The sequence below is a fragment of the Myxocyprinus asiaticus genome, chromosome 23 (assembly GCF_019703515.2).
Source record: "Myxocyprinus asiaticus isolate MX2 ecotype Aquarium Trade chromosome 23, UBuf_Myxa_2, whole genome shotgun sequence".
In the NCBI taxonomy this organism is placed as follows: Eukaryota; Metazoa; Chordata; class Actinopteri; order Cypriniformes; family Catostomidae; genus Myxocyprinus; species Myxocyprinus asiaticus.
Window position 1 is genome coordinate 45,318,038 of NC_059366.1, and position 15,370 is coordinate 45,333,407.

The 15,370-nt window shown below is 37.0% G+C and overlaps 1 protein-coding gene across 1 annotated transcript; it reads left to right on the top strand.

Annotated features, from left to right (window-relative positions):
* Positions 1-1,699: 1,699 nt before the first annotated feature.
* Positions 1,700-14,587, top strand: LOC127414363 (zinc finger protein 518A-like). Its single transcript, XM_051652344.1, has 3 exons — positions 1,700-1,950; positions 4,404-6,662; positions 11,660-14,587. Exons 2-3 carry the CDS (start codon positions 4,421-4,423, stop codon positions 12,415-12,417), a joined length of 3,000 nt encoding a protein of 999 aa, XP_051508304.1. The 5' UTR covers positions 1,700-1,950; positions 4,404-4,420; the 3' UTR covers positions 12,418-14,587.
* The last annotated feature ends 783 nt before the right edge of the window (positions 14,588-15,370 follow it).

Here is a 15,370-nt window from a genome sequence, read left to right on the forward strand (position 1 = left end):
TGCACACATTTTTCACTCAAACCGTTACGCTGATAATATAATTTGTAATGAAAAATAAACAATTAAATTAGAAAAATGACGTCGGCACAGCCATTAACCAGGAAAATAAAAAATGGCACTCCATGTCAAAAAGGTTGTCAACCCCTGGCTTAAATATTGATCTGTTTCTCACCCACACCTATCATATTGCTTCTGAAGACATGGATTAAACCACTGGAGTCTTATGGATTTCTTTTATGCTGCCTTTATGTGGATTTTGGAGCTTCAACATTTTGGTCACCATTCACTTGCATTGTATGGACCTACAGAGATGAGATTTTCTCTAAAAATCTTTATTTGTGCTCTGCAGAAGAAAGAAAGTCACACATGTGGGATGACATGAGGGTGAGTAAATGATGAGAGAATTTTCATTTTTAGGTGAGATATTCCTTTAAGCCCAATTCTGAAATGCTTGGTTGGTTCAGTCTCACAAACATACGTCAGTGACACGAGTGTTCATAATTTTTTAACCTCAAAAATCCATCCTACCTGTTTCAAAGCTTTCTGTATTCCTCCTCTACAATCATATAAGCATGTTTTACAACGTATTTTTCCTATTATCAACATAAAAATACACTCAATAAGACTTGAGGTAGACCCATAATCCATTTGATTAATTGTTTGCATAACCCTTAAAAAAAAATCTAGAGTTCTGGTAAACTAGTCGCAAACTTGCTGCAAATTTGCCACTCATTATTTTCACATGCAAATGAGCTTATGATTCGCCACAAATATTTGTCAGAAGTTTGCAGCTCTTCACCAGTAGTGGTGAACCTCCGGCAAACCTTTGGCGACAATGGAAAGCTCATTTGCATGTGAAAAGAAAATCTGTGGCAAATTTGCGGCAAGTTTACGACAAATTTGACAGGAACTAAGGGCATAGCCAGGATATTACTTTTGGGTGGGCCTCAATAAAAATGGTTGGGCAAAGTTTTTGCACAAATCTTTTTAACATTTTCCTTAACTACAGAGAAGTGGCACATTCAAACATTCCTTTCACACTTTCTAGAAATCAGATTTATGCATTTTTTAAAACTATTTAAAAAATATATATTTGAAGTCAAAGAATAATCTCTAATATTCTGGGTGGTCCTAGGTCTAATTTGGGTGGGCCCATGGCCGACCCCGGCCCACCCTTGGCTACACCATTGCCAGGAACTCTCAATTTTTGTTAGGTAAGTCACTCATCTTTTTATGTAACAATCATTTGTTATCAATCAGCATTTTAAACCTAACAAATCTTGCGCCTGTTTAGATCACAAAACAACTTTGCATAATTATACTGGCATAAACAATAATAATCATTATTGTAGCCTAATCCATTATTATTGATAACATATTCAAAATGCATGTTATACACACCTTGACTGGGCTAAATGGTCATAAATGACAAATAAATAAACAAATAAATTGATCAAGTAATTTTTTTTTAAAACTGCAACACATAATTTATAGTCTCAGTTTGAGTGAATAGGTTTTTATATTTTCTCTAATTATTGCTGCTCCTGCACGTTAGTGTAACAGAGCATGTAATAAACGGCTCTCTATATATAATGTTTGTGCATAAGTTCAACAGTGCCTTTATATGGTCGTTATAAACAGTACCGATAGAATTTTGAAAGAGGAAGCACGTGCTCTCTTTAAATAGGGCTGTAGATTTATGTGCACTGAATCAAACCCTGTTGCATGCGTCAAAGAAAGTGAATGGCTTGTTTCACAGTAAGAAAGCATAGAATTAATAAATCGAGGAATGCATGCTATTTAGGCAATGCTATTAGACATTTGTAAGAAGTGGCACGCAGGTAATCCATTTTTATGGGTTTGAGCGGTTGTTGTTCCCGGATTGAGGTGTCATGGCTGCCGCGCGCTGGTGACTGATTGTGGTTGGACAGGAGAGCGGAACAAAGCGCTGTAAGTCTTATCCGTTTCGACAGTTTTACATGCACATACATATGTTTTTACACATGCATTAAGTAAACTTCAACTTTGAAGAGGATTTAAAGTTTTAGAAGTGAATATGTAATGTTGCACGCGCATAGTGCGGCATTAAAGGTATGTCAGAGTTTCAAACATGTTTGTGTTGGTCAACTTTACGTAAGCACAAGCATTGGAGGCTAAAGTAAACTCCATCGCAGGATATCTGCATTTCTTTGCATTGCATTGCATTGCATTAAGTTTGATCTAAAACATTTCAAAAACTTTATAACGCGTTCATTGCACTGTGATAAGAGAATCAGGCATCTGCAAAACAGGTGCAAACTGTTAGTAATTTAGCTTGTGGAACACAAGGTGCAAGCTCAGTACAGACATTTACTATATTTGATTATCGTTATTATTTTTCTGTCTACTTTCATGGCTACATGGGTCAGCATGCGTAATGTATATATAGGTACAGACATGTGAGAAAGACTAATAACTGACTTATACAGAGATATGGAGATAAACTAACCTTACAAACAGCACTTTGGTTACAGTGGTAGAATACAAAAGTACTTTGATAAATAGTGTGGTAACGATTAATGTATTCATGTTCCATGATATTTACATGATACTCCATGCTGTTAACAATGAACCATGAAAAACATGGTAATACTTAAAATAGTAATAAAAAAGATTTGCACTTGCAGTGTAAGCATATGGGTTTTCTCCTATTGAATTATTTTAGTCTTTGTTTGAAAGTGCTTTGTTTACCAGATTGGCAATATCCTCACGCAAACAAAAATATAAAAGCATGTGGCATTTATTCATAAGAAAGATAGCACAAGGACACACTTCCAGCAAAACATTTCACAGAAATCCTGTTCTTTGGTTTGAAATTATTAAACAACAATAATAATTAATAATTGACTCAATACATCCACAAAAAAATCAGCAAGACACCATTTGATTAAAAGTCATCGAGTAAAAGTGGCTCTGAAAAGTGAAATTTCTTTCTAAGAAAAGATCCAGCTGCATTTGTTTGATCAGATTACACTTGCTTTGATATTTTCAGTCTAATTCAAATGACATTCACACATTTTTAATGTGACTTCAGTGTCCAAATCATGTCGGGGCCACTGTAGACACATAAGTTAATTCAAAAAGATACTGTATTGTAATAAAGATGTTGTAGACTGGTTTAGGGTAAAGATAGGTGAAGATTAAGAAATGGAATTTAATAAAGAGCAGTTTACATCCTCAAAGACAGTTTTGTAAATATTGTGCAGTTACATGTGACAGTAGTAGCCCATTACGTTTTAACATGTTATAGAGTGCAACAGTCTGGTTCCGGAATTAAAAATCTCAATAAGTTTTTCTATTGGCAAATACATTTTGAACAATAACTTATTATAGGGGCCTGGGTAGCTCAGCGAGTATTGACGCTGACTATCACACCTGGAGTCACAAGTTCAAATCCAGGGCGTGCTGAGTGACTCCAGTCAGGTCTACTAAGCAACCAAATTGGCCCGGTTGCTAGGGAGGGTAGAGTCACATGGGGTAACCTCCTTGTGGTCACTATAATGTGGTTCTTGCTCTCGGTGGGGCACGTAGTGAGTTGTGTGTGGATGCTCCGGAGAATAGCGTGAAGCCTCCACACGCGCTATGTCTCCGCGGTAACACGCTTAACAAGTCACGTGATAAGATGCATGGATTGATGGTCTCAGATGTGGAGGCAACTGAGATTCGTCCCCCGACACCCGGATTGAGGTGAGTCACTACGCCACAATGAGGACTTAGAGCGCATTGGGAATTGGGCATTCCAAATTGGAGATTCCAAATGGGAATTATTATACATTTAAAGACAGACCTACCGTGAGCTCCTTGAAAATATTATTTCTATATTTATAACCAAGAACTGTAAATCAATAGTCTTATATTTTACCGTTATTTTTAATTAGATTATATAATTAACAATGCTTCATGGTATAGTAGTTTGTTCACTCTCGAAAGACGTTAAGTACACAATCTTGTACCTTTGTCTTTGTCAGATTTTTAAAAATTTTTGTGCTTCAAATCAAAGTTTGTAATGTTGTGATTCACCTCAGAGCTGGTTTATGGCTTACAACTTTTTTCTGAAGGATTTTTATGAAATCACTATGGACAAAATGAATGGGAAAAACACTTCCATGACCAAAAAGTCTGGAAAGTGGGCGGGAACTGTTGCGCTCTATAGGTGACAAGTGCATCTACTGTTCTCATAAACATTGGTTAATTTGTTGTATAATATTTCAGCAGTAGGGGTTAAGAAGAAAAACATATAATGACAATAGAATGACATTTATTTGTAGTTATGATGTTACAATGGATAAATAAATTTTTATGGTGAATCTGTGTTTTGAGCACAATCTCATCATTGAAACTAAAATTTTTGCTTGTTTTCATAGCGCTCTGTGCATCCAATATGAATGTGGACAATGACGACCCAGACACCCATGCTAATTCTAACGGGCAGATTGGCAATGAAGAGAAGGGAAACTGGCATAAACGCCTACGTCTCAGGAAAACCACCTCCTCTTCTCCTGCTCAACAAATCACTGTGAAAGAAAAGAAGAACATTACAGAAGAAAACCATGGACGGGAAACCACAGAGATGCCCAAAAAAACACCTCAAAATCTGCAGCATGACCAGACAGCGGATACCCCGAAGACCCAGCTCATGTTCATTTGTTCTGCTTGTAATGATGGCCGCTTGTTCAGATCTAGTGAATTATTAGTGCATTTTAAGACCGTTCATGAAGGTAAAGGCAGCCCGCCATCATTTCCTTGCAACATGTGCCATTTCTCTACGCCAGTTTTTACAACGCTCCAAAAGCACCGGATGAAACATAAGGACTGTTTGCTCACCTGCGAGATCTGTAATGACAACGTCCTGCAAACGCTGCCCCAGCTAACCAAACATTGTCAAACTCACCATACTTTGAATGATCAATACCACTGTCACACATGCAGCTTCTCTGTCAAAGAAATTAAGCAGTTTGTGTGCCACTCTTGTCCAGCACCAATCAAAAACATTCATGAAGAAAGCATTACTGATGGTAAGTTTAAAAACAGCCTATTGGCTGACGCCGCAGGTACGACGCAGAAAGATGAACTTTTAAAACACATGGCATGTCGCCAAAGATGGAGCAGAAGGAACTGGTGGAGAAAGCGAGAACCTGCTTCCAAACCGGACAATAATCTCTCCCAAGACTTCAGGTTCCCACTTCCAAAACCAGAACCTCAATGGGCATCCCCAGTGTTTTCAGCACCAGGTCTCCTGGATGATCATGGAGTCTTGTTGGATCCAGAGAAGACCTTGGAGGAAACGCAGCAGTTTCTTCAAAGGACAGTTAACGGTGGTCAAAAGTGGCCCATATCTCTCAAAAGCGAACAAGATCAGACAACACCCTCTCCAGCACAGTCAAAGGCAATGCAGTGTAGCACTCCCCACCTGGGCCTGCATCATGCAAGGAAAGATAAGCTTACAGGACTCATGGAGAAGAACAATATATCTGTTCCCCCAGATTGCACTACAAAGGTGGTTGGGTTCAAGATGGTAGACGGCAAGAAGCATTTAGTTCTCAAAGTCATTCCGACAACCAAACGAGAAGTTTCGTCCCCAAGGGAATCGAAAGACATTGAATCAAGATCTCAAGCTGAGAAACCAAGTGACCAAACATGGGTCGTGCAAGATAAATCAAATAATGTTTCAACCAGTAATGCCTCAGGAAACTTGACATCTAGGGGGTTTGTGTACCAAGCAGAGAAGCAGGGACCTGGCATAAATCAGCAAGACTTCCTGTCTCCAATAGCCATAAGGAGAAAAAGCCAGCAAGGAGATGGCTTCAACAACCAGGAACATTCTGATTGCAAAACACCCTTGAATGACTCGGAAAATGAAGAAAATCTCAATGCAGCAAGTCATCGAAGCACCAAAGAGTCACCATCATGCAAAGACATCACATCTGACTTTAATAGTGATTCTGAGAGAATTAAAGAGACCAAGAACACGCCAAAGGAAGTGAGACTCTTCACCGAGGCGTATAATCAGAGTTCCAGTGCAAAGAGAGTCACGAAAGACCATCAAGCTGCCTGTGAATCGGAGGAAAACTGTACCAGTGATTTGGCCTTGAGTCTTGCGGCAGATACTGGTTCTCTGGAAGAGCTTTGTAGCTCACGACTTGTTCCTCTGCAGTCTGACAATGAGTCTACCACAAGATTTTGTTCTACCATCATTGATCAAGGTGTGGAGAAAGTTACCTCAGAAATTAAACAGCCGCCAAATACAGATTCGTTCCTCGAGAGTTGCTCTGTCTCAGAGTTTGATTGTACGACTCCAGCCACTGGATCTCCCCTGAAAGATCTGACTGAGTCTTCATGTCGTTTTCAAGGTGGAGATGGGGACGTGTTATTCAACAGCAGTGGTGACGAGTGCACAAACAACATGGACCACAGAGACTCGCTGCTCCCAGTCGGGCAGTACGACTGTGAGATGAGGGAAAGCCGCTGCGCTTCAGACATGTATCAGACGGTGGATGAGTTGCCGATAACAACCATCAGCCATTTACTGGATGGTGTAAAAGCTCAACGGACATTACTTTTGGATAACAGCACTGGTGGCCTGACGTCTGATGAGTTTCTGAAAGGTTCAACATGCACTGGAGGTGAGCAATATATAACCCATAATGGGCCACAGTGTACTCACCACATTTTAGAATAATAGCTGTGGACTGTTATTTAGGTTCTGATTAAAGAATGTTTTGGGTTCAATCCAAGTTAAGCTCAATTGACGGTATTTCCCTCCTTAAAAACAAAAACAAAAATCAAGGTTACAGTGAGGCACTAACAATGGAAGTCAATGGGGTAAATTTTTGGAGGGTTTAAAGGCAGAAATGTGAAGCTTATAATTTTATAAAAACACTTTCATTAATTCTTCTGTTAAAATGTGTGTATTATTTGAGCTGCAAAGTTGTTTAAATCATTTTTATGGTCATTTTAGGGTTTAGAGCATTATGTCGTCATGGTAACGAAGTTATAAAATTGGACAACACAGAATTTTTTTTTTTTTACTCATAGTTTTTTTTCTTTTTTTTTTTTCGCAAAAACAAGTTTGTTAGGTTTGAAATGACAAATATTAGATATGCTGTTCTAAAATATGTCAAAGGGACAATGTGGATTTAATATGTTAGTAGAACATGTTTATAGTTCAAGAAATGTTCCAGGTTAAATATATTAGTACAGCTAAATTGACAACATTTGTGGCATAATGCTAATTACTAGGGCTGGGTATTTATACAGATTTCCCGATTCAAAACTGATTCACAAGTTCTCGATTCGATTTCAATTTGATATCCATTCATATGGGTGTATTATATTTTAATATATTTAGATTTTATTAGTTTTTCCTCATTTTGGTCACATTTTGGCTTTTCAAAAATGAACAAATCCATGTATTCAATCAATAAATAAAATTGTATTTCATATGTTATAATTTTATTACATGTTTATTGTTTAATTGCATAATTTGTACTATTTACAAGTGTGACGAGGAGGGCGTGGCCCGGCCATGCCCTCGTCCTCATCACAAGTATTTACATTGATTTGTTGATCACATGCTATTATTGGTTACTGTCTCTTTAAGAAAACTGGCTGTTCTGTAAAGAGTGTCTGTAAATGAGCGCATATTAATGAGTGAAACTCCAATGGCTTTATCTCACCTGTGCTATGCATGATTAAATTAAATGTTTAATTTTTGGTGTTTTTGACCAACAACTGACTGTAAAGAGCAGAAACACTATTTAAAGAGACAGTATTCAATGACAAATGGGTCACGTGGATCTCGTCTTCGGACACAAACAGAACAACTTTTACTCTCAATGCTCTTAACGCTCTTTTGCTGAATACTTCACCACTACACAATCAGTGCTGAGTGAAATCTGAACATTTACTAGCCAGTTGCCAAATATATACAGCTGCATAGCGCGAAATGTAGCTGCAAATGTGAGTGATTTTCTCTCATTGTAGTGGAGGCTTGCGGATAGAGAAAAAGAATCGATATCGAGATCGTTCAAATGAAAACCACGATGCATCGGAAAATCTATATTTTTACACACCCCTGCTGATTACCACAAAAATAATTTTGAACCGTCCCATGTTTATTTAAAAAAAAAATTGCGGTTACAATAAGGTGCTTTCAATGGAAGTGAATGGGGGCCAGTCCATAAACATTAAAATACACATAGTTTCAAAAGTATAGCCACAAGACATAAACATTGAATGTGTTAACATGATTTTAGTGTGATTAAATCAGCGTTTACCAGATTTCATTATCTGCGTTACATCGTCATGACAACAAAGTGGCACTATTGGATATAACTTAACACAGATTAGGTAAGTAAGCGATTTTATCACACTACAATCATGTTAACACATATCATTTTTACGTCTTGTGGCTAAACTTTTGAAACAGTGTGTATTTTAATGTTTATGGACTGGCCCCATTCACTTTCACTGTAAGCGCCTCACTGGAGCTGCGGTATTTTCTGTGGTAATCAACAGTACAGTATGTCACAGAAGCTGTTGATTGCTCTTAACTTGAATTGAACCCAGAACATTTCTTTCATGTGAATGCTCACTGTATTAAAGTGAAAATAGTTCAATGTAAGAATGATTAAATACACAGAAAAAGCATCAATTGCACATGTAATGCACATCATTTCATCTTCAGTTTAGTACTTGTTGCACTAGTGCCAGAAACCTTCCAGTCTTTGTCAGCAAGTGAAAAATGTTAAATGCATTATAAATCTGATATGAATAAAAGATAACATAATGCAACATAATTACTTGATGGAAATACACAAACTGATGATATGTAAACTGTGGAATAAGCGTTTGCATATCATGTATCAGTAACATTTATTGCTCTAATAATTACAAATAAAACATGTCATGTGCAGACAGAGAAGGCCCATGTTTAAACCAATCAAGGTCATATAATTAAAAACTATTAGTCTATTAGTAGCGTATAAAGGTGGTTTTACACTGTACACTAGCTACAAGTTGCCTGTTTATTTTGAGAGGGGTTAGAACGGAGGTGGCTCCGCTTCTCAAGTACATTCACGAGAGTGTTTTATCTGAACTTTAATCAGCTGGCATTTAGCTTTTAGCTGGTTAGTTCCCTTCAGAACAGTCTTAAATTTCTCCCTATTCCCTATATAGTGAACTGTAATAAAGAGAGTGAGTGAACAAGTGAGCGATTTCACTCATTCACATTTATTTAGGCTGTGTTCTGTTCGTGGTTAAAATGGAGAAAATGGTTTATGGAGAAATAACACATTTAATGGAGATATAAACATAATAATGCCAAGATAATTGGTTCGACTCCCTGGGAACACACAAGCTGATGAAATTTATACATTAACCCTTGTGCGACCTTCGGGACGTTTTTGTTTTTCATTTTTGTTTTTACGGTCATTTGGGCTGTGTTAATGCCAACGGCATAAATTTTGCCAAAGGTGTGTATTTTGGGTGGAATTTTGATATTTCAACCTCAGTTCCTATAATACATCTATAATACACTGTGTACACAAAATAGTTACACTCAGGACCTTCAGGACAAAAATGTCCCCATTGAAACCCATTAAAACTGCAATATTTGATCCCAGTGTCATTAAAGCATAAAATCATGAATTCTATGATATTATGCTTTCATTCTGGAGCCCTGGCTTCAAAATTTACATTTTTAATATTTTCCACCAGATGGTGCCATTTTTCTCATGTTTAGCCTATGGAGCAAATACAAGCTTTTCCCCTATTCTCTGTTTGCTGTATTATAGAGCACTGCAGGCCAATTGAATAAATGATGCGGCTAAAATTGTGTAGATGTGTTGGTATGGATGTCAGAGTGTGTTTTGTAAGTGTGTATTGCGAAATGTGTGTGTGTGTGTGTGTGTGTGTGTAAAAAAACAACAGTGGCATTATGTAAACAAACTGGCATTTAAAGGGTTAAAATCCTGAAAATGAATGAATACTTGGTAGTTATGATCAGGACTGATGTAGGTTTTAAAAAATGAACTCATTGAAAGTGGAAATTAATATATAATGGCAGTTTTTTGACGTGGACATTTTTGTCCTCTAAGGACCTCTGAGTAACATTTTAAATTGACGCACAAGGGTTAAATGCACTGTAAGTTGCTTTGGATAAAAGCATCTGATAAATGCGTAAATGTAAATGTTAATATATTGTAATTGGAGAAGAAAGCAATGACTGTTAACTTATTTTGGTCAAATGGACACAAAATGTTTCGATTAATGACACAGAAATCCAAACTCGGCAGCACCCACCCATCCATTTACCTGCATATCTTATGTAGGGTCTCAGGGAGTGAACTCGGCAGGATGAACTTTTTAATTTAAAGTGCTCTTTTTTTTTTTTCCTTCAATCTTGCATGCTCTTGTGTAATCTCAGACGGTATTTGGATCACATTAGGTATTAATAGAGTAAAGATAATAGATTCCGAAGGTCCGTAATCGATGTATCGAAATGCATTGATGAATTGTTACAGCCTTACATTTTAAAACATTTTATTCTGAGCAAAATAGTTTGCTGCACATCACCAAAGTCTCTCTAGCAAGTCAGTCCACTGCTGGGCATCTTTGGAACAGTCATGCCAGTGCAGCTCCAATCTACTTGAATGGAGAAAGACCAAAATCTCCAAAACGGTTGGTCAAGATTACGATCAAAGAACATATTTCAAATCAGCAATAAAATCGGACAATACTGGAATCATAAATTGTGATTCTTAACCTCATATTATGCTAAAAAACTACATTTTCCCGGATTGTATAGCTAATGCGCATCCGCGTTCTAGAGTTGATTGACAGGTGATATCTGTATCTAAAAGGTGATTGGCTCTTTTACCTGTAAGGCGGGACTTCCTTTCTACATCTGTTGACTGTTTGGTGCGCTGAGCTCCTTGGTTGAGCGTTACAATTTCTCCCATTCATTTCAATAGCAGTGGCCCATCTCTGCTAAATAGTCTCTGACATCACATAACAAGTTTGGTAAAGAGAGAGAGAGCAACTTGAAGCAGATCAAAGGCCTTTTGTGGGTTTGTTTACATTAGAATTTTCAAAAGTGGGAGTTTGTATTAACGAGCATTCCGTTGACCCATTTGAACATTCTGTCAATGTAAGTCTATGCAATTTTCCGTTTTTTGATCGTCTGCTGAGCAAAAACATAAGTCAGTTCAGTTAGACAAAGACAAAGCAAACTATTCCAGAACAGTCTGAAGGTCTGTGCCAATTTTGGTGGATGTAGCTTGAAAGCTGTAGGAGAGGAGTAAGTGCTAACAAATTTAGGTCTCGGATATCCATTGTCAAACCAACATAATTATGACTTCTGAACACGCAACTATTAACTTTCCAGGAGGATTTGAAGGCAAGATGACTTTATACATCCACTAAAATTCACTTTGGAACCAGTTGCTTAAAAGTCAGTGTATACATGGCTTAGAAATTTGAAGGTTTGATATTTTCTTGCTAGTGCAGTGACATTCACACATTTTTAAGCATGACTTATTTGTCCAAATGCTTAGTTACTTGATGTTTGTGTTAGTTCATTGTCTTGTTAATTATGTGGTTCTGTTTTTGTTTTCATCAGCTGCAAACCAGCAATCTGAGCCAGTCAACACCGATATCACTTCCAGTTCCGTTCCATCATCCACAGAATCCAGTGAACCGAGCATCAAACAGTCAAGCATTCCTCTCGCATCCCAGAATGAACTAGTGATGAACCGGAAGCGCATGGGAGAACAATTCTTAGACGACTCATTACCTGCCTCTAAATTCCAGAAGCGATCGACTCTGAGTTCAGAGGACGTCACTGTGTCTCTCCTCCACTGGGAGCCGGAGCCTCGAGATGTACTGAGAACTCTTCGACTGATTCCCCACTGTTCGTCACAATCCGTTAAAATTCCGCACGATAACCAGCCCGTTATAGTTCTCAACCATCCCGACAGTGATATTCCAGAGGTGATGAACATCATGAGGGTCGTTCACAAACACGGAGGTGCCGTCGAGCGGGTCGTACTGTCTCGGAAAACCATCAACGCGCTATCGGAGCTTAACTGTGACAACTTCAGGAATAACATCGTAGCAGATTGTCATGCATCCCATTGCAGAAGGGAATGGCCTAATGGGACTGTTAAGGAAAAGTTTAGTTTGAAGTTGAAGCTTAAGAGGGTTTGTGGAAGGAAGTATACCGTGGTGCCGACCGTGTCGGAAAGCATCGTACTGCAGCCAACGTTTAGATGCTGGTTTTGCGGGCGGCTTTTCAGAAACCAAGAGGCTTGGGTCGGTCACGGACAGAGACATTTAATGGAGGCGACCAGAGGCTGGAACAAACTCTTCAACCGCTGAGAGAAACTTCATGGTTGGTTTATATTACATCCGAGATGGAACGCTTTTAAAGTAATTGTTCACCCATCATCATTTACTCACTCTTATGTTGTTCCAAGCTTAAACAAATTCTCCTAGTATGTTCCACAGAGAAAAAATAAAAGCATACTGGTTCGGAACGATATGAGGATGAGTAAATAATGACAGAATTTTCATTTTTGGTTGAACCGTTCCTTCAAGGAGTGCTGTGAATGTTTCGATGGTCGCTAGAATCAGGGTTATTGTGCAAATCTCAGGGTGAGAAATTAAGGTTCCTCATTTGGTCCAAATCTGAGGATATTTGTCTTTCACTGTTGGGTGATTCTCACGAAACCTGTCAAGATAAAAAAAAAGAAAAAAGAAGTAATATTTTGTACAACGAAAATGAAGACTACATCATTACGATTTTTTGCATTGTGACATTTTCATGACACTTGAGCACATTTTACACATCCGGACGTTTTATTTTTACTATTCCCATTGTTTTTAATAATGATTCTCCTTTTTACTCTATTACAGAAATAAAAAAGGTGCTGTTGTACAATGATCTTTTAATCAAAAACAGCAAAAATTAAAAGCTGTACCAAGACAATACTACTATGATATAGCACTTCACAGTTTATAAAAAAATATATATATATATTTTTTTTCACATTTTTTTCACATTGTGGTAATGATAAAATCTGCATTGCGGTAAAAACAGAGTTAGGGGGTAAAATATGCTAAAATATTGTCATAAAGAAAAATAAACATTAATGGTCCTAAAAGTGGGCTTCATTTTTCTATATGCAAAATAATGTTTTTTAATTGAGTTTTGGAGTAAAATCGACCAGGACATTTTCTTGACTGGTTTCGTGAGAATCACACTGTTGCATTCTTTATAGTAATAACCTTAGAAACCGGGTAACAATTGATATTATTGAATATTCAAGCATTATTTATTTAATTCCAGAATGTGAAAAAGAAGTGCATTATCTGATACTGTGTTTTGTGATAGACCAAATCCACTGCTCACAATACTGTTATAAATCAGATTTTGTGAGATTATTGCTTTGAACTCAGGTAATATTGTCATAATCCACTGCTGTTTGCTGAATACTAATTGAAACTTTGTGTTGAAAGTCACTTTGTGACATTTACGCTCAACACCGTTTGGTTGCTCTGTCAGCCGGCGTAATATTACTTTCATCAACAGAATGAAATGACTGAATAAGACAGGTTTTTGTCTCAAAGTATGTCGTTTTGCATTAACGGGAATTGTATTTTATTTTTACCGCTTAAAACAGATTAACCTGTGCTGAAGTTCTGGATTACAAATCAACTTCAATAAGGATTTTGTCCCTGAAATGTTTACAGAATGTGAAGTAGTTTGCTTGTTGCTTTTTTGTGAAAGTCTGGCTGTTGAAGATTTCCGAAGGTGCTTTTGGCTCCTGTTTGTTGCGTTGCATGCACATTTAGCAATATTTGAAAACCAATATGCAAGAAAATATGTTGAACTGCATTGGCAGTACATTATTGAAATTCTGTATTTATGCTAATTGTCTTTATATTTATTATTTCAGCGTGATGATGGCTGTTACGTTGTTACATGGGTTTGATTAAGGCTTTAATCAAAATGTAAATTAATTACCATAGATTTATCTAATTGTTAAGATATTTTTCATTATTAAAGTACTATGTCGAATGTTGTAAACTGGGATGTTTTGGTTGTCAAATCAAATTGAAGAACTATCCAAACATAAGGATTTTATTCTCATTTACAAAGCCAAAGGATTTTTTTAATAATAATCAGAGGAATAATTTGTGTTAATAGGCTTATTTTCTAAAAGTAACAATGCAACCCTCAATGACTTGAAAAGTTTGAACTTAATTGTGATGATCATGTGTTGTGAATATTGTGACGAACTGCAATATATGAAGCTGAATTAGCTGTATATTCCAGGTCTGTGATCCACTTGACCTGAAAACCAAAGTTAATGTGTTTCCTATGTTTGTAAAGACTTTTAAACACAGGTAAAAGCACTTGTGTTGCATTATCAGCTGTGAATGACACTTTGTGTTTCTGAATTGGAGAAGTGCTTCAATTCAACCTCACGACTGTGAGCCCCCCAATTAGAGCTGTCAATCAGTAAATATAATTTATTTTGAAACCTTTCCTGTGTTGTCATGAATGTTGTAACTGTGTAACCATGTGATGAAATTATTTGTAACAGAAATTCTTGCAACAGGTATTTACACAGAGTTTTTAATTGAAATGAAATGAATGCTTCTTAACTACACATTCATCTCAAGTCTCACAAGCCTTAAGTAACCCATACATAACACAGTAACAGCTCTTGATTAATTTCGAGTCAGACATGATGAAATTAATGACTTGCGTTTAAGTTCGTTTTTCATTCACTAAAAAGAACTGGTTAATAAAAGTCATTTGTTTGGGAATCGGACTACACTGGTCGCGTTGTAGATTCAAAAGAACCAGCTTATAAGAATCATTAGTTTGGAGTTGGACAGTTACGTGAGGCAAAAAAAGATTTAAACATCAACCATGACAAAATAAAACTGAAATGCATGGCTTTTCAACACTTATGTTTAAAAATGTGAAGGCTGCTGATTGGATCAATAAAGGTAAACGTCATATTACACTAGAAATAAAAATGTACTTTCACTATCGTCAGTTTTACTCAATCGTCCCATGTTCATATTACTCAAAAATTCAAGTAACCAAGGGAACAAATTATCTGAGTTGATTAAACCGAAAAATTGTGTCTTGTCAACTTAAGTTAATCCATTTGCGTTGGGACAACATGAATATTTTGCATTTGGTTAACTGAAACAGCAGAGGATTTCTAGTTCCCCGCATGCTTCACATGGAGAGTAAATGTTAAAATTAAGTGTTATTTTGACATGTTAAATTGGGTTTACTTTATTCATTTAG

Excerpts from the sequence above, each read along its gene's own strand:
- LOC127414363 (XM_051652344.1), top strand. The coding sequence starts at position 4,421 with ATGAATGTGGACAATGACGACCCAGACACCCATGCTAATTCTAACGGG. Across the intron at positions 6,663-11,659 it reads AGGTTCAACATGCACTGGAG|CTGCAAACCAGCAATCTGAG; the intron begins GTGAGCAATATA and ends TGTTTTCATCAG.